General features: G+C 39.8%; 1 protein-coding gene across 1 annotated transcript in view; it reads right to left on the bottom strand.

Annotated features, from left to right (window-relative positions):
- Nucleotides 1-8786: 8786 nt before the first annotated feature.
- LOC128655575 (protein unc-93 homolog A-like) overlaps nucleotides 8787-19508 on the bottom strand; it is a 48997-nt gene continuing 38275 nt past the window's right edge. The window contains exons 5-8 of the mRNA XM_053709167.1: nucleotides 16419-16633; nucleotides 14498-14633; nucleotides 12621-12752; nucleotides 8787-9156 (exon numbers count right to left, since the gene is read on the bottom strand). Coding sequence (XP_053565142.1) covers nucleotides 8897-9156; nucleotides 12621-12752; nucleotides 14498-14633; nucleotides 16419-16633 — 743 coding nt within the window. The 3' untranslated portion in view covers nucleotides 8787-8896. The remainder of the gene's footprint in view (nucleotides 9157-12620; nucleotides 12753-14497; nucleotides 14634-16418; nucleotides 16634-19508) is intronic.

Genomic DNA, 19508 nt, shown 5'->3' with positions numbered 1-19508 from the left:
CCCAATATTTTCAGCAGCAACAGCAGTTACAACAATTCAATCCTCACTTCTTCCCTACAAGATCCCGTTCCTGACCCAGAGGTCCCAGATCAAGAGGTCGCCTTAGAACCCCATGAGGTAACTTTTCCTCTTCCTCCCTTTAAACTTTTCCCCCCAAAAAAGATGGGTGAAAGGCTAGCCCTCTTTCTTCCAAATTGGCAATTGATAACTTTAGACCCTTGAATTCTTCAAACTATTTCATGGATCCTTATAGATTTCATACCCATTTGAATTGTCCGACCCTAACCTATTCTTTTCTCAAATACAGATTTGCGAGCCATAGATTCCAAAATCTCTCTAATTTCAAAACAAGCGATAGAATATATCGCTTTAGACCAAGACTGTTACATAAGCAATATTTTCCTGGTAAAAAAGAAAAATGGTAAATTGTTTCCAATTATCAATCTCAGAACCATGAATTACTTTGTAACTTACCAACATTTTAAAATGGAGGGTATTCACCTTCTCAGAGATTCCTTATTGGTCACAGAAAATGTCTTAGTTTTTTCTGGAATCATTCCCTCTGGTAATTCACCTGCCTCCATTTGGTTTATCATCTGCCTCTTGGATTTTCACCAAGATTCCAAAGCCTGCCATAGCCTGCTGGTTAAGGGTCAGATGAATTTTTCTTATCGTATATTTGGGCAATATCATCATTCTACACCAAGACCAACTTCTCTCCTTTTTCATCTCAACACAACTTTCTTCCTTCTAAAGAATCTAGAGTTTGTAATCAACAAAGAGAAATCAATTATTTCTCCCACTCAAACTCTCGTTTTCCTTGGATTTCAAATCAACACCTTGGATTCTGCCCTCAGCCTTCCTATGGACAAATTGAAGAACATCAAGAAAGATCTCATCCCTCTTGAAACCAATTTTCCTCTTCGCTCTCTAGCTCGAGTCATAGGTCTTCTCTCTTCCTCTATCCAGGCAATATTTCCAGCTCCCCTCCATTATCAAGCCCTGCAATGGCTCAAAATTGTACATCTTAGCAAGGGCCTCTCTTACTCTCACCAAATCTCTCTTTCACCAGAAGTCAAAGAACTCTTCTGGTGGATTCAAAATATGGAAGCTTGGAATGGCAGAGACATTTTTGGCTCTGTTCAAGATTTCATCATTGAGTCAGATGCCAGCAATTCTGACTTTGGAGCCCACTGCAGCACTTAATCATAGGTGGCAAATGGACCGCTGCAGAATCAAACCTGCACATCACTTGTAAAGAACTTCTTGCAGGTTCCTTCGCAATTAAGAATTTCCTCAAATCCAATTTACCCACCTCAGTCCTCCTGCGCATGGACAACCTATCCACAGTTCAATATCTCAATCGCTTAGGAGGCACAAAATCAAAACCCCTGTCAGACTTCACCAAAAACGTTATTCACTTCAGTCTAGGCAAAAATATCTTTAGAGAATTTCCAGGGTTATTCAATTTGGCTGCAGATTGGGGTTCCTGATATTTGAAGGACTCCAACGATTGGAAATTGGATAAGAAAATATTCCAAAAAGAATCTTTTCTGAGAGGTCCATTCTGCCTAGATCTTTTAGCCTCTCGCTTCAATTTCCAAATCAAACCTTTATACAGCTGGAGGCCAGATTTAGAAGCCTCGGCAGTAGACTCTTTTCTTCAGACTTGGTCCTCCTCTGGATCTTATGCCTTCCCTCTAATCTCAATGATTGCTCAAACTCTATCCTTTCTACGCAGGAACCAGTTATCTCTTTTTCTCATCCCTACCCTTTGGCCAACTCAACCTTGGTATCTTTCCCTTCTGGAACTTTCCTTCCTTCCTCCTCTTTCCATCTCTCCCTCTCCTCCTCTTGGATCCTTCTTGTAGCCTGGATGCTTTCAGGGGATCCTGGTCGCTTGACAGGCTTTCTGAACAAGCAATATTTTTATTACAAGACTCATGGGCCTCCGGAACTAAAATTTTTACCTCGCAGCTTGGCATAAGTGGTCTAGCTGGTTTGTCCAAAGGGATTTGGATCCCTTTTCAGCCCCTTTAAATCATATTTTGGATTATCTCTCCTTCCTTTTTAACTCCGAGTTAGCCTATAGATTCATTAATTTGACCCATTCTACTATCTCTGTCGGCCACTCCGTTATTAATAACAGGAAGTGGGGATTTCACAATAAGAAATTCCCAAAAGTCTAGGTAAATCCAGCACAACTGTAAAATTGAATAAAAGCGCTACAAAAAGCTTGTATGTCAAAAACAATGTAAATATTTATTAAACAAATGCACAATACACACATTCACATTCATACAGTGGATCCCACACAAAGCAGTATTTATGAAGTACTGGCCAAAAAATTATTATCTGGTGCACCAGATAATAATTTTTTGGCCAGTACTTCATAAATACTGCTTTGTGTGGGATCCACTGTATGAATGTGAATGTGTGTATTGTGCATTTGTTTAATAAATATTTACATTGTTTTTGACATACAAGCTTTTTGTAGCGCTTTTATTCAATTTTACAGTTGTGCTGGATTTACCTACGGCTAGATTTGGAGTTTGGCGGTAAAAGGGCTGTTAACGCTCCGCGGGTTTTTTTCTGGCCGCACCATAAATTTAACTCTGGTATCGAGAGTTATAACAAATGCTGCGTTAGGCTCCAAAAAAGGAGCGTAGAGCATTTTTACCGCAAATACAACTCTCAATACCAGCGGTGCTTACGGACGCGGCCGGCCTCAAAAACGTGCTCGTGCACGATTCTCCCATAGGAAACAATGGGGCTGTTTGAGCTGAAAAAAAACCTAACACCTGCAAAAAAGCAGCGTTCAGCTCCTAACGCAGCCCCATTGTTTCCTATGGGGAAACACTTCCTACGTCTGCACCTAACACTCTAACATGTACCCCGAGTCTAAACACCCCTAGCCTTACACTTATTAACCCCTAATCTGCCGCCCCCGCTATCGCTGACCCCTGCATTACACTTTTAACCCCTAATCTGCCGCTCCGTAAACCGCCGCCACCTACGTTATCCCTATGTACCCCTAATCTGCTGCCCTAACATCGCCGACCCCTATGTTATATTTATTAACCCCTAATCTGCCCCCCACAACGTCGCCGACACCTACCTACACTTATTAACCCCTAATCTGCCGAGCGGACCTGAGCGCTACTATAATAAAGTTATTAACCCCTAATCCGCCTCACTAACCCTATCATAAATAGTATTAACCCCTAATCTGCCCTCCCTAACATCGCCGACACCTACCTTCAATTATTAACCCCTAATCTGCCGACCGGAGCTCACCGCTATTCTAATAAATGTATTAACCCCTAAAGCTAAGTCTAACCCTAACACTAACACCCCCCTAAGTTAAATATAATTTTTATCTAACGAAATAAATTAACTCTTATTAAATAAATGATTCCTATTTAAAGCTAAATACTTACCTGTAAAATAAATCCTAATATAGCTACAATATAAATTACATTTATATTATAGCTATTTTAGGATTAATATTTATTTTACAGGTAACTTTGTATTTATTTTAACCAGGTACAATAGCTATTAAATAGTTAAGAACTATTTAATAGTTACCTAGTTAAAATAATTACAAATTTACCTGTAAAATAAATCCTAACCTAAGTTATAATTAAACCTAACACTACCCTATCAATAAAATAATTAAATAAACTACCTACAATTACCTACAATTAACCTAACACTACACTATCAATAAATTAATTAAACACAATTGCTACAAATAAATACAATTAAATAAACTATCTAAAGTACAAAAAATAAAAAAGAACTAAGTTACAGAAAATAAAAAAATATTTACAAACATAAGAAAAATATTACAACAATTTTAAACTAATTACACCTACTCTAAGCCCCCTAATAAAATAACAAAGACCCCCAAAATAAAAAATTCCCTACCCTATTCTAAAATACAAAAATTACAAGCTCTTTTACCTTACCAGCCCTGAACAGGGCCCTTTGCGGGGCATGCCCCAAGGATTTCAGCTCTTTTGCCTGTAAAAAAAAACATACAATACCCCCCCCCCAACATTACAACCCACCACCCACATACCCCTAATCTAACCCAAACCCCCCTTAAATAAACCTAACACTAAGCCCCTGATGATCTTCCTACCTTGTCTTCACCATGCCAGGTTCACCGATCCGTCCTGGCTCCAAGATCTTCATCCAACCCAAGCGGGGGTTGGCGATCCATAATCCGGTGCTCCAAAGTCTTCCTCCTATCCGGCAAGAAGAGGACATCCGGACCGGCAAACATCTTCTCCAAGCGGCATCTTCTATGTTCTTCCATCCGATGACGACCGGCTCCATCTTGAAGACCTCCAGCGCGGATCCATCCTCTTCTTCCGACGACTAGACGACGAATGACGGTTCCTTTAAGGGACGTCATCCAAGATGGCGTCCCTCGAATTCCGATTGGCTGATAGGATTCTATCAGCCAATCGGAATTAAGGTAGGAATTTTCTGATTGGCTGATGGAATCAGCCAATCAGAATCAAGTTCAATCCGATTGGCTGATCCAATCAGCCAATCAGATTGAGCTCGCATTCTATTGGCTGTTCCGATCAGCCAATACAATGCGAGCTCAATCTGATTGGCTGATTGGATCAGCCAATCGGATTGAACTTGATTCTGATTGGCTGATTCCATCAGCCAATCAGAAAATTCCTACCTTAATTCCGATTGGCTGATAGAATCCTATCAGCCAATCGGAATTCGAGGGACGCCATCTTGGATGACGTCCCTTAAAGGAACCGTCATTCGTCGTCTAGTCGTCGGAAGAAGAGGATGGATCCGCGCTGGAGGTCTTCAAGATGGAGCCGGTCGTCATCGGATGGAAGAACATAGAAGATGCCGCTTGGAGAAGATGTTTGCCGGTCCGGATGTCCTCTTCTTGCCGGATAGGAGGAAGACTTTGGAGCACCGGATTATGGATCGCCAACCCCCGCTTGGGTTGGATGAAGATCTTGGAGCCAGGACGGATCGGTGAACCTGGCATGGTGAAGACAAGGTAGGAAGATCATCAGGGGCTTAGTGTTAGGTTTATTTAAGGGGGGTTTGGGTTAGATTAGGGGTATGTGGGTGGTGGGTTGTAATGTTGGGGGGGGGGTATTGTATGTTTTTTTTTACAGGCAAAAGAGCTGAAATCCTTGGGGCATGCCCCGCAAAGGGCCCTGTTCAGGGCTGGTAAGGTAAAAGAGCTTGTAATTTTTGTATTTTAGAATAGGGTAGGGAATTTTTTATTTTGGGGGTCTTTGTTATTTTATTAGGGGGCTTAGAGTAGGTGTAATTAGTTTAAAATTGTTGTAATATTTTTCTTATGTTTGTAAATATTTTTTTATTTTCTGTAACTTAGTTCTTTTTTATTTTTTGTACTTTAGATAGTTTATTTAATTGTATTTATTTGTAGCAATTGTGTTTAATTAATTTATTGATAGTGTAGTGTTAGGTTAATTGTAGGTAGTTTATTTAATTATTTTATTGATAGGGTAGTGTTAGGTTTAATTATAACTTAGGTTAGGATTTATTTTACAGGTAAATTTGTAATTATTTTAACTAGGTAACTATTAAATAGTTCTTAACTATTTAATAGCTATTGTACCTGGTTAAAATAAATACAAAGTTACCTGTAAAATAAATATTAATCCTAAAATAGCTATAATATAAATGTAATTTATATTGTAGCTATATTAGGATTTATTTTACAGGTAAGTATTTAGCTTTAAATAGGAATCATTTATTTAATAAGAGTTAATTTATTTCGTTAGATAAAAATTATATTTAACTTAGGGGGGTGTTAGTGTTAGGGTTAGACTTAGCTTTAGGGGTTAATACATTTATTAGAATAGCGGTGAGCTCCGGTCGGCAGATTAGGGGTTAATAATTGAAGGTAGGTGTCGGCGATGTTAGGGAGGGCAGATAAGGGGTTAATACTATTTATTATAGGGTTAGTGAGGCGGATTAGGGGTTAATAACTTTATTATAGTAGCGCTCAGGTCCGCTCGGCAGATTAGGGGTTAATAAGTGTAGGCAGGTGTCGGCGACGTTGTGGGGGGAAGATTAGGGGTTAATAAATATAACATAGGGGTCGGCGATGTTAGGGGCAGAAGATTAGGGGTACATAGGGATAACGTAGGTGGCGGCGATTTGCGGTTGGAAGATTAGGGGTTAATTATTTTAAGTAGCTTGCGGCGACGTTGTGTGGGGCAAGTTAGGGGTTAATAAATATAATATAGGGGTCGGCGGGGTTAGGGGCAGCAGATTAGGGGTACATAAGTATAACGTAGGTGGCGGTCGGCAGATTAGGGGTTAAAAATTTTAATCGAGTGGCGGCGATGTGGGGGGACCTCGGTTTAGGGGTACATAGGTAGTTTATGGGTGTTAGTGTACTTTAGGGTACAGTAGTTAAGAGCTTTATAAACCGGCGTTAGCCAGAAAGCTCTTAACTCCTGCTTTTTTCAGGCGGCTGGAATCTTGTCGTTAGAGCTCTAACGCTCACTGCAGAAACGACTCTAAATACCAGCGTTAGAAAGATCCCATTGAAAAGATAGGCTACGCAAATGGCGTAGGGGGATCTGCGGTATGGAAAAGTCGCGGCTGTAAAGTGAGCGTTAGACCCTTTAATCACTGACTCCAAATACCAGCGGGCGGCCAAAACCAGCGTTAGGAGCCTCTAACGCTGGTTTTGACGGCTACCGCCGAACTCTAAATCTAGGCCCTAGACTTTTGGGAATTTCTTATTGTGAAATCCCCACTTCCTTTTCTATGTTGTTTTCATATGTATCTTTCTAGGAAGCACCTGTTCTCTAGTTAATTACTTATTAGTGTGCAACTCTCACCTTTTGTGTTTTCTTTTGTTTACGTTATTAATAACACTCCCATTTGGAAACTTCACCAGGTCTGTAGACTTCTTAAAGCTATTCACATTAATAAACCCCTTACTCCTAAATTTTCCTTCTTTTGGGATGTTGATTTAGTTCTTTCTTTCCTTTGTAATTGGCCCTCTAACAATCTCCTTTCTCTCAGACAACTTTCAGATAAACTTGCCACTCTTCTATGTCTTCTCTCCTTTTGCAGAGTCTCTGATGTTCGTGCCATTGATATTAACTCTCAAATGTTTCTCCTTTTGGTGCTACCTTTTATCTTTCTAAATGAACTAAATGTTTTTCACAACCAATTTTTATCCTTATTTCTCTGACCAAACAAACTTTATGTATTGTCCTTTTTCTAAAAGAATACGTCTTGTACTACAATGTTACCATCTTTATCTTCTTCTCCACTTCTCATTTCTTTTGTTTCTCTTTTCTTTTGTTTCTCCTTTCAAACCTGTCTCTTCTACATCTATAGCCAAGTGGGTAAAGTGGATCAAGCTCCTTGCTTTTTGGAAGATTCTTTTTCATCTTACTCTATTCATGGAGCCTCAGCTTCAAAAGCCTTTTTAAAATTCTCTTTCCTCCAAGACATTTTGAACGCAGCTGATTGGTCCTCAGACTCTACTTTCAGACAATTTTATTTTAAACATGTTTAATAATGCTGTCCTTTCTTTACTTTCACTATCCATTTTGCTTTAAGCTAGCAAAACACGAGTCTCTGTTCTTGTAATAAAATTCTGATTATCCTAGCTTTGGTGTAGGTATAATCTAGATTTTATTAAAGACACAGAGATGAGTATTTTCCCACTCTGGTAATTCTTTTTCCAATCCCCTTTTCCTCACATTTATTATCCCTTTATTAATTTAATTTTATTTTTAGTATCCACTTCGAACAATGTATTTTTCAATTAATGTAGACACGCCTCTCATCGTCTTCCAGCAGTCTCATCTTCTCAAAATTCTACTCAAGCCAAAATGGATACACAGATGACTTTTCTCCTGCTTCATCAAGTTTCCCAATTGAATACTCAACTGTTTGAGTTTTTTCTATTGGTTATTCTTTTTCCAATTATTTTGGTGTTTGAACTTCTTTTTTCCTCTGTTACATTCTATCCTACCTCTTTGCATCAAACAAGAAAGAGGAGGTATTGGTGCTCTCTGGACTGTTTATAGGAACTATGACCAAGCTGACTGGCTGATCTCATCCACTCCAACCTAATGTCCATCATCATTGGTCCTTTTGTTTTCTCTGCTTATATCTCTGTTAAGTTGTTGTAATTAGAATGTTAAATATACTGTATACATTTAAAAGTTGTCAGAGCAGTAAACTGAAAGATAACCAAAATACTTGTGTCTGTGTCTTTAATAAAATCTAGATTATACCTACACCAAGGCTAGTATAATTAGGATTTTACTCTATTATCTGGTATTACAAGTTTGATTGCTTTGAGCTTTTTATCTAGTCTTTATCTGTTTTTGTCTTCTGTTGCAATAAAGTTTAGCAGAGTGTAAAAAGGTGTCAGGTAAGGGGGTGCCATGAGATGTGTGTATATATATATATATATATATATATATATATATATATATATATATATATATATATATATATATATATATATATATATATATATAAAATACCTGAGTAGAAGGCAAGGGGTGAAGAAGCAAGGCATCTCAATAGTGTTGCACAATTTGGAGCATTGTTAATTGCCCCCTTTAATATATTGAGGCTTTACTTAGCATTGTCCTCAGCCTCTTCTTGTGCTGGTACTGGTACTGGATTTTAGAGAATTTATATTAAAAAATTCAGATTAACCTAATTTTTAAATGTTCTACTTATATTGGTCTCTATTACAGCAATCACAAGACAGTAGTCAGCAGGTTTAGCATATTGAGGTAATATCACTGTCTAATTTCAGGCTGAATAACATCTAAATAAACTAAAGTGCTTTGTGGTGTCCTGTCACCTATTGTAATGTAGCAAATACAAATTACATCTGTGTCTGAATATGTAAGGAATTATTGTCCTCCTTTTGTGGTGTACGATTTGGTACTTTTTTATATTCTACATATTCAACACATGCATACATCAACATTGCAAGAATTAGTACTGCCAGTAGAATGTACAGTTTTACATATACACAGAGGAATGTGCTATATCCAAAGGCTATGACAAAGCCCAATGATTCCCAAAGGCGGTAATTGGCGAAAGCAGCTTCCTTGTGGTCATCAAATAATACTCCATAGAGAGCTGAAAAACATTTAAATGTTATCCATGAATATCCAGATTCTCGCTGGTACTTTATACTCAGGTTATTGGTTTTAAGTAAAGTCAATAAGACTAGGAAACACAAGGGCAGAAAGATCTTAGCTTTTTTTTTAAAAATACACCAGAGCATGCAATCACCTACAACAAATGATACCACATTTTGGATGTTATTAGAAGTAGTTATACAGATCTTTCAGTTTAAAAATGATTGCTAATTGTGGGTCAGTTGCTGTTATAAATTTGCTCTTAAAAAATAATTGTAGAGAAAACCATTTTAAAGTCAAGCAAATCAGAACAATATACATTTTTGTGTCAGTAGGAGCATATCAATGCTCATTCTGCAATATACAATAAAATTGTGCACAAAGTTTTAAACACAACAGACCTGCTCCAGCGTCCGAGAGACTGGATTCTCCTCCTCCAACCGGCACCTGATGTCTGTAGAAATTTGGCGTATATCTATGTAGAGCGTGGTTTCTGGAACCGTCAAAGTTAACAAAAGAGTTATGTTCCATGCTAATGTGTGGGCACATCACGCAATCCTTAGTCTTACTTTGTATGTTCCTGGAGTACCCCCCCATTCTTATAGGCCAGTTTGTGGTTTATTTCCTAATTTAGTAGGGACTAACATATCCCTATTTTTTCTGAATATTACCACTGGTTTCTCCCCAATAGACTACAAAACGTACGTCAAGTCTTTTCAGTATATGTCCCTGTGAGGCTACATTAGCTGCGGCAGCAGTAACGCTGTGTGACACTGTGAACCGAGGGATTTTTGGTTTTAATTACTTTTTAATGAAGTATTACCTTGAGACTGATTAGAGCACTGAAACCACGCTCTACATAGACATACACCCAATTGCTACAGACATCAGGTGCCGGTTTGAGGAGGAGGATCAAGCCTCTCGGACGCTGGAGCGGGTCTGCTGTGTTTAAAACTTTTTGCACAATTTTATCATATATCTTGTGAGCAGCTCTCTTGGAAAGGGGCTATTTTAATAAATGTTATTTTTAATCTACACTTAGAAGCGTGTTTGTGCGCTCTTCTATTTTCTTTCTTTTAGTTCTATATTGGATGAGTTTGTGATGGAACTCCAACACTGAGGAGCTGCAGATCATAGAAGACACGCTGATTCGCGTTTTGTGAGTTGACGAATTTACAGGAGTTAACTCTTACACTATTTACTAGACACCGGAATGAGTGTCAGAAGGTACATCCGGAAAAGCAGTCGTAACCCTGAATGTATTAGGGGACTAATATTACCAGTGGACACATTATGTTATTCTCAAAGATAGCAACCCTTAGTGTAACGTTGTTTCACAATATATTTAGATAGATTGATAGATATATTGACAGATAATGAGTGGATAGATAGATATATAGGGTGATCAAGATAATAAGAAAGACAGACATATAGAACAGATATATAGAGAGACAGACAACATAGATAGATGATAGAACAGGAAAGAAGATAAATAATAGAACAGACAGGATAGTTAGATAATTAGCTTATAACTGTTAAGTGACTGCTACTAACTAAATAATACTGGTACCTGATGGCTGTTCATAGCTGGTCAGCCAATCAGAATTATGGGTAGGTTGAACTTTAATATTAGCACACACATGGTCAATCTCCCTATATAAATAACTCATCCAAATTATAAAGAGGGGTTAAGGGAAGGATATATTTTAGAGGGGTAATGGCGGTTAGGGATAATTTGCATTGGGATCTAGGGGTTCATTACAGTTAAGTAGTTAATGCTCTGAGAGTCTTGGGAAGAAACGAGTTAATCTTATTTGCAGCTGGAGGGTTCACAATGGTAACCATTAGGGGCCTTGCTTGAATACAAGAAAATGTTAAAGAGACAATAAACTGCTTAGAAAAACAATCAAAGAATGATTACTATTATACCATGCTATTTCCTCTTGTGTCTGCAGATCTTTTCAAAACAGTTCTCCTATTTTAACCACATACAGTTGCCAGATAGTAAAGCTCCGCCTCTTAATACAGGAGCTTAGTTTATTCTCACACCCTGTGACAGAAGCAGCGCACATGCACAGATCAGTGATGATAATGTCAGCTTTTTGACAGCTGCATCATTGGTTGGGGTTAGTGTGCATGATACAGCGTGTGAGTTTTACACTTTATTATACAGTTTTAAAGTTAAACAAAATATATAAAAAACAAACAAAAAAAAACTAAACTCTGTACAACTCCTGCTCTGTATGATGCATCCTGACCCGAAGCACATTATACAGTTGTCAAAAAGCTGGTAACATCACCGATATGTAAATGCGCACTGCTTTAGCCACATGGTGTGAGAATACCTGTGCTCCAAGATGGTGGCTCCCAGTATAAATAGTTGGAGCTTCACCATCTAGAAACTTTAAGGTGTTAAAATAGGAGAAAGGCGTTGAAGAAAAAGCAATATTATAGTGAGTAGTGACAATGCTATTGCTGGTGTGCCCAGCAGTGTAAGGTCCTTTTTAAAGTGACTGCAAACAATTATACATTAGGGATGTGCCTTTGTTTAGTTACGAATGCACAGATATTTGTTTTTGTAACCGAATATTCAAATGAATGCACCAGCTAAATTTAAAGAAAATAAAAAAATACTGACGAAATTTGTCAGCATTAATTTGTTTTCTTTAAATTACTTTTTAGGGGTACAATACTTACCCTAATGTGCTCTGGAGAGAGAGCACTAACCCGAACCTCTTTTTGCAAGAGCCGCAGCCATGCTAACAGGAGACTTAGGGGTAGATTTAACAAGGGCCGAACGGCCCTCATTCCCGCGCAAGCCTTCAGGCTCGCCAGAAACAGCAGTTATGAAGCAGCGGTCTAAAGACTGCTGCTCCATAACTTGTCCGCTGCCTCTGAAGGATGTGGTCTTCAATCCGATCCGGCTGATTGGCACCCCCTGGCCGCGAATCTGCAGGCGGCATTGCACAAGCAGTTCACTGCTAGTGCAGTGATAAATGCTGATATCATATGCTGTCTTGCATTCAGTGATGTCTGTCAGACATGATACGCTACAGCGTATCATGTCGGATAGACATTGTTAAATCTACCCCTTAGAGTGCTCAGCTCACAGGACCTGCACTAACTTTAGTGCACGTCCTGGGACCCGAGCACGCTAAACCTACTGTTAGCGTGGCCGGGCTCTTACAAGAAAAGGATCAGGTTAGCGCGCCCTCCAGAGTGCGTTAGGGTAAGTTATTGTAGTTTTAACCTGTAACTTTAAAACATTTAATTTGTTTTAAAGAAAACAAATTGTAAATGTTTAACTAAAATTCAGCATTCATTTCGTTTTAAGCTAAACGAAAATTGGGCAGCCAATGAATATACGGGGAAACAAATTTCCCCAAATATTTGGAACAAATCTTTAGTCTGAAACAATATTTTCCTGGCTGCACAAGTCTGTTAGAAATGCATTTAACTCACCATTGGTTTGCGTCTGCCAGATAGCATCAGCGATACCCCAAAGAGCAGGAAGTATGAAGAACACTGCCAGGTGATTTGGGTTAGGCTTCCACAAAAGCAGCGCTATAATGCATGCGATATTACTTGCTGCAGCTAAAGATGTATTAAGAATAATATATCATTTGTTTATTTCTTAAAACATATTAATATGTCATATTTAAAAAAACAAAACAGATAAAATAAATATAGCCCCCTGCACATTCGCGGCCAATTGGGTGTCGTATTCGATTGGGATGATTGCTGTCTGTCACCTTAGAGGTGGCGGACGAGTTAAGAATCAGTGGTCTTAAGACCACTGCTTCTTAACTTCAGTTTCAGGGGAAACTGAAATTACGGGGGTACATTGCAGCATCCGCTGCTTGATAAATCTACTCCTAACCCTTTTTGCGATTGGTTACTTTTCTGATTTATTGTCAGATAAGAATAGGCTCTTATTTTACCTAGGATAAGTTACTTACAACATGGTGATGCCCTTTACTAACATGAAGTAAAAAAAAAATACTTTACACATACTTAAATATTTATATAATTTAAAAAAAAAAAAATCTGCGTAGTATTTAGTTTCCTTTTAATAAACCAATTAGACCAAAGGCTTTGGCAGCAAATTTTTAGGGGCAATTGTCAATCAGACTCTCATCTTCAATGATGTTTAATAAACAGTATTCATTAAAGAAATGTGGGGCCGGCTAAAATGTACTGTATGATGGCCCTCAGGGCTTTTGTTGGACAAGGCAGATAAATGTTCTATTTAAAGGGATTCTTTACTTATGAGTGACAGTTTTGTCAAGAATATTTAGTATGGCATTGCTACCCAAGCTCAAAAACATTTAATAAACTTAAAGGGATATGAAACTCATTTTTTTCATGATTCAGATAGAGCATGGCATTTTAAGCAACTTTCTAATTTACTCCTTATCACTTTTTCTTTGTTCTCTTGGTAAATGTAGCCACAAATCAGCAAGCGCTACCCAGGGTTCTAAACCAAAAATGAGCTTTCATTCCTGCTTTTCAAATAAAGATACCAAATGAACGAATACAAATTAATAATAGAAGTAAATTAGAATGTTGCTTAAAATTTCATGCTGTATCTAAACCATGAAAGAAAAAAATTGGTTGACTGAAAAATATATTTGAGACTAAACTTTTCTACTTATTATTACCCTGAGTATTCTGCTTAGTATGACTGTTACATGCATAATATGCATCCTCTATAGTAAAAGGCCAGGGATGTTTGTCCGACGCAGTCATGCGCAGTAGAGACTGCGCAAGACGAACATACCTGGCCTTAAACCCTTAACCACCAGAGTCTTACCATGTACAGCGCTGCTTTCCTGGGCCTCTCTCTGCCGCGATCTCGCTAAAAGTAGTGAGATTGCGCTATTTCTGCATGCCTCATGAGTGGGATAGTGCAGAAATAGTCTTGCAGAGGTACCAAATAAGAGAGAGACACTCTGTGTCCCTCTCTGCATCGGGCAGCGGTGGTGCCGATCGTTGGTGGCGTGAGAGGATTAGGAGGGAGGCGGGTGGGCGGCCCATTGCTGGAGGGGGGTGGGAGTGGGTGAGACCGCTGTGCTGCAGAAAAAAAAATGTTGAGACCGGCAAAGAGGGGGAAGGAGGGAGAGGGGATAAGGGAGAAGAGATCCGAGTGGATGGGGGTATCAGAGGGTAGGGAAAGGTTCTTGAAGGGAGAGGTGGGTAAATGAGGGAGGGGGTAGAGAGTTGGGCAGCTACGCTTGAGATAAATGTGCACAATGCCTCATAAGAGGTGTATTTTGTTCCTTACACATTTTGGCCCCTGTACACAGGCTTTAAGACTAGTAGTTCTATAATTAGCTTACCAAAGAAGAAAAGGGATATTCTTCCTGTATATTGAGAGAGTTTCCCAAACAGCAAAGAACAAAGAGCATTAGTTGCTGCAAAGCAAATCATCACATATCCAACAAAATGTATTCCAAGGCTGCATGTCACATAGGACTATAAAGGAAGAAACATTATATTAATTATAGATGCTACTATGTATTCCTATATTAAAGTAAAGTAAAAAATAAACATTCAGAATTTGCAACAATGTAGAAGACTGCTACAAACAATATTGCAAAGTTTTGCTTTCATAGACTTCTTAAAACACGTGCACGCTCCTGAGCTCCCATGAGCCTACCCAGCTTTACTCTCAACAAAGAATATCAAGAAAATAAAGCACATTTGATAATAGAAGTATATTTGTAAGTTGTTTAAATTTACATTCTATATCTGAATCTGTTATCATATTTATTTCATTCTAATGATATCCTTTGTTAAAGAACGTACCTAGGTAGTCTTAGAAGCACCAATGCACGACTTGGTGCTAGCTGCTGATTGGTGGCTATCACATATGTCTTTTGTCATTGGCTCACCAAATGTGTTAAGCTAGGTCCCAGTAGTGCATTTCTGCTCTGGTGCTGTTTTACCGATGTGTTTAACCTCTTTGCAGGTGCTAAGCACATATTATATACAAACAGCAGTAAAGTAATAAAATTATCTAACAAATGTATAGGATTGCTTTGCCTTTTATGTCCCTTTAAAATAAATACATCAGGAAACAGGTAAAGCAAAATGAAATTACCCAGATTCACTTGCACTGCAGATCTGGTAAGATAAGAATAACCTGCTCTTGTATTTTACCAGCCCTTTCACAATTAATGTGTTAGAAAATGAATGCTGAATGGCAGATCACTGGTTAGCTTGGCAGACAAACTGGGCAATTTAAAATACCCAATAAGATGCTTCCATTTGATTGTAAAGGGTGTGCAGGTCTCTCATATCTTACTAGGCTGCTCTTAAACTGAAGTGAACATTGTCATACAACTTCTGTAGTAGCGGGGTCTGAAATCATGAGTGTCTAGAGAAGGGCAAATTCCTCCCAATTATTTTACTCTTTATACCCCAAACATGCACAAGCACACTTGTAATGCCAATTAGCAACAATGTTTAAAATGATTCCCAGTACTTATATATACAGTATGTCTTTGTCTCTCTCTCTATGGGCTCCATGTACTAAACCTGCGAGTGGACAGCTTCTCAATTTGCAAAGCTGTCCGCCCACCTTCGCTACACATGGGCAGCAGATCTATTGATCCGCTGGCCTGTATGTATCATTACAGACTGATCGGAGTGTGTAATGCCCGCCCATTCATTTGCACAACTGAAGGGGCTGTCAATCACAGAGAGCGAGCGTGCTCTCTGTGATTTTCCCTCGCCACCTCAGAGGTGGCTTAGGGTGTAAGAAGCAGCGCTCTAATGACCGCTGCTTCTTACATTGCGGGAAGCAGGCTCGCATATGCAAACCTGCCCCGCAAGGGCTCCGGAGCAGCTCTTGCTGCTTTGTACATAGAGCCGTATATCTCTCTCTATTTCTCTATATCTATTTATACAACCCCTGCTCTTGTGAGAATGGGTGCGCTAGAGCAGGGGAGGGGTCCGCACAAGTGTTTGCTCATGCAATGTAATGATAAACACAGGCAGCGACTGCTGCATTGCTCTCCAGGAACTTGGTCTATCTACATATTACAAAATGGGCGCCATCATTTTTAACATGGGCATTTGGATATTTGTTTGTTACCCAGCTTTGCACATTTATTGATGTTTTCAAGTAGGTGCAAGATCATCTATAGCTTTCCATGTTCACCAATTATAGCAAATTTTAGCCACCAATATGGATTTATATCAAATTAAACAGTTTGGATGATAAGATACATTTAAAAATAGGAATATTCTGAAAACCTTTGTGTAGTCACCAGAAAGGAATCCTTGTTCTAAACCACTGTAAATTGTCAGAGGAATGAGAAGACATTGACGTTTATCCTTTAGTTGCATAAGGGTCTCTACAATTTTCATCCAAAAGGATTCTTTTTTGGTCTCGTCATTATTCTGTGCAGTTTTTAAATCAATGTTGTCTAATAATGTAGAAATAAGTATAACAGCTAGGATTCCACAGCCTGTAAAAAATGAAAAGCATTTTGGTTATAGTGATGTAATTCAAAGTTCTATTTTTCATTATGCTGATCACCTATAGACACATTTTTTCATGCATCTGTACAATAAGTTATAACTCATGTTTTTTTCAGGGCACATTTACTTTTAAGATTCACAAAATCCATCCTTAATTTATATATAGGGGCCGATTTATTAAGGGCCGAATGTGCAGTAATGCTGCTGTTTCCGCACAAGCCTTCCGGACTTAAGACCACTGCTCCTTAACTCATAAGCCTCCTCTGGGGCTGCAGACAGCAATCCGCCCGATCGTGAATTTGCAGGGGGTGGCATTGCACAAGCAGTTCACCAGAATCACATTTTTATGGTGCAGTTGTGGAGTTTTAACCCTTTCCTGCCAGGGTTAAAGTGTCTACATCGGAACAACTGTTCCGATGTAGACAAATTGAAATCACAAGATCGTGCACACGATCGCGAGATTTCAATTATTGGATCGGGTCTGGGGGGACGTCCCTATAACCCTAGGAACGCCCTCCAGACCGCGATCAAATCCAGGAAGCGCAGTAGGCTTCAGGACAGCCATTGGCTATGACGTTGTATTCCATCATAACGTCTCTAAAGCCCAGTGTAATTATGACGGAATAGAACGGCATAACGGCGTTAAAAGGTTAAGTAATTAAGTTGTTATCTTTATTACATTTTGATAACTTTGTTCTTCAAGAATAAGGATACTGTGCATTTGTAGTTTATGTGCTACATATATATATATCTGTCATCATTTGGTCACGTCAAAGGAGATAAGAAAAATCAATACTCGAGTCTGTCTCTGTACTGCAAAACTTATTTGCAAAAGGATAGTTTTATATTTTTATGCAGATCTTTTGAAATGCCAAACTTAATTGCTTATATGTCATGTGCATATATAAAATTTATTTTTATGTCTCTTTAAAATCCTTTACAAAGTATGTACCCTAAAAAATCATTAGCGTAACCTGATCTCAATGTTTCAGCAGTATTTCTCTAGAATCATAACTTAAAGGGACAGTACGCACCTTGTGATTTGTATATAAAATGTTTAATTCTGAATAGTAAAACAACTTGACAATATACTTTATTTTTCATGTAATTTGACTAAATTTTATTTTCTAATTCTCAGAGCTGAAATTGAACACTGCAGGCATTTCAAGGTTAACCCTACTACATATATGCCCCTATATGTGGAGCTTGGCTATTTAAAAACAAATGCAGCAGACAAGATGTAAATTTGTTTTAAAAGGGTAATTACAAGTTGTTAACTGTCCCTTTAGGACTTGCTGGTTCCCTTTACTCTTATGTTTTATTTTCCTCAACGTTCCCTTAATTAGTCTGTAAGCTAAACAGGGCACAGCTATATCCAAGGTACCCTGACACATTATATTACTTTCAAATTCTAGGTGTATAAAGTCCTGTTTCTATAATTGCACATCCTATACTATAAAAGGCCAAGTGTGTTTGTCCGAAGCTGTAATGCGCAGTAGAGACAGCACGAGGACAAACACACCTGGCCTTTGAGTCCCTAGCTGATCTGCAGCCACGGCATAAGTGGGCGTGGCCGGACGTGACTGGCATGAAGGGGGCGTGGCCATGTGTGAATGGTCGTGAACGGGGCGTGGTCAGATGTGAAAGGGGCGTGGTCGGGTGCCGTCGCGTGATAGAGGGGTGAGAGATAGATAGGGGAGAGAGAGGGGGGAGAGAGAGAGGGGGTAGAGAGCAAAAGAGAGAAGGAGAGAGAGACAGCAAAAGAGAGGAGGGAGAGAGACAGCAAAAGAGAGAGGGGGAGAGAGACAGCAAAAGAGAGAGGGGGAGAGAGACAGCAAAAGAGAGAGGGGGAGAGAGACAGCAAAAGAAAGAGGGGGAGAGAGACAGCAAAAGAGAGAGGGGGAGAGAGACAGCAAAAGAGAGGGGGAGAGAGCACAAAAGAGAGGGGGGGAGAGAGAACGCAAAAGAGAGGAGGGGGAGAGTGCACAAAAGAGAGGAGGAGAGAGAACAAAAGAGAGGGGGAGAGAGCACAAAAGAGAGGGAGGAGAGAGCACAAAAGAGAGGGGGGAGAGAGCACAAAAGAGTGGGGGAGAGAGCACAAAAGAGAGGGGGGAGAGAGACAGCAAAAGAGAGAGGGGGAGAGAGACAGCAAAAGAGAGAGGAGGAGAGAGAGCGCAAAACAGAGGGAGGGAAGAGATAGCGCAAAAGAGAAGGGGGGAAGAGCGCAAAAGAGAAGGGGGGGAAGAGCGCAAAAGAGAGGGGGGAGAGAGAGCACAAAAGAGAGGGGGGGAGAGAGAGCGCAAAAGAGAGGGGGGAGAGAGCGCAAAAGAGAGGGGTGCTTATATGTCATGTGCAAAAGAGAGGGGTGGAGAGAGCGCAAAAGAGAGGGGTGGAGAGAGAGCGCAAAACAAAGGGGGAGAGAGCGCAAAAGAGAGGGGGGAGAGAGAGCGCAAAAGAGAGGGGGGAGAGAGAGTGCAAAACAGAGGGGGAGAGAGAGTGCAAAACAGAGGGGGGAGAGAGAGCACAAAAGAGAGGGGGGGAGAGAGAGCGCAAAAGAGAGGGGGGAGAGAGCACAAAAGAGAGGGGGAGAGAGAGAGCGCAAAAGAGAGGGGGGAGAGAGAGCGCAAAAGAGAGGGGGGAGAGAGCACAAAAGAGAGGGGGAGAGAGAGAGCGCAAAAGAGAGGGGGGAGAGAGAGCGCAAAAGAGAGGGAAGAGAGCGCAAAAGAGATGGGGAGAGAGAGAGCAAAAGAGATGGGAGAGAGAGAGAGAGAGCGCAAAAGAGAGGGGGAGAGAGAGCACAAAAGAGAGGGGGAGAGAGAGCGCAAAAGAGAGTGGGGAGAGAGAGTGCAAAAGAGAGGGGGA

Source organism: Bombina bombina, chromosome 4 (assembly GCF_027579735.1).
Source record: "Bombina bombina isolate aBomBom1 chromosome 4, aBomBom1.pri, whole genome shotgun sequence".
NCBI classification, from domain to species: Eukaryota; Metazoa; Chordata; class Amphibia; order Anura; family Bombinatoridae; genus Bombina; species Bombina bombina.
The sequence above is the reverse complement of the archived record's forward strand: the minus strand, read 5'-3'. Positions and strand labels throughout refer to the sequence as shown.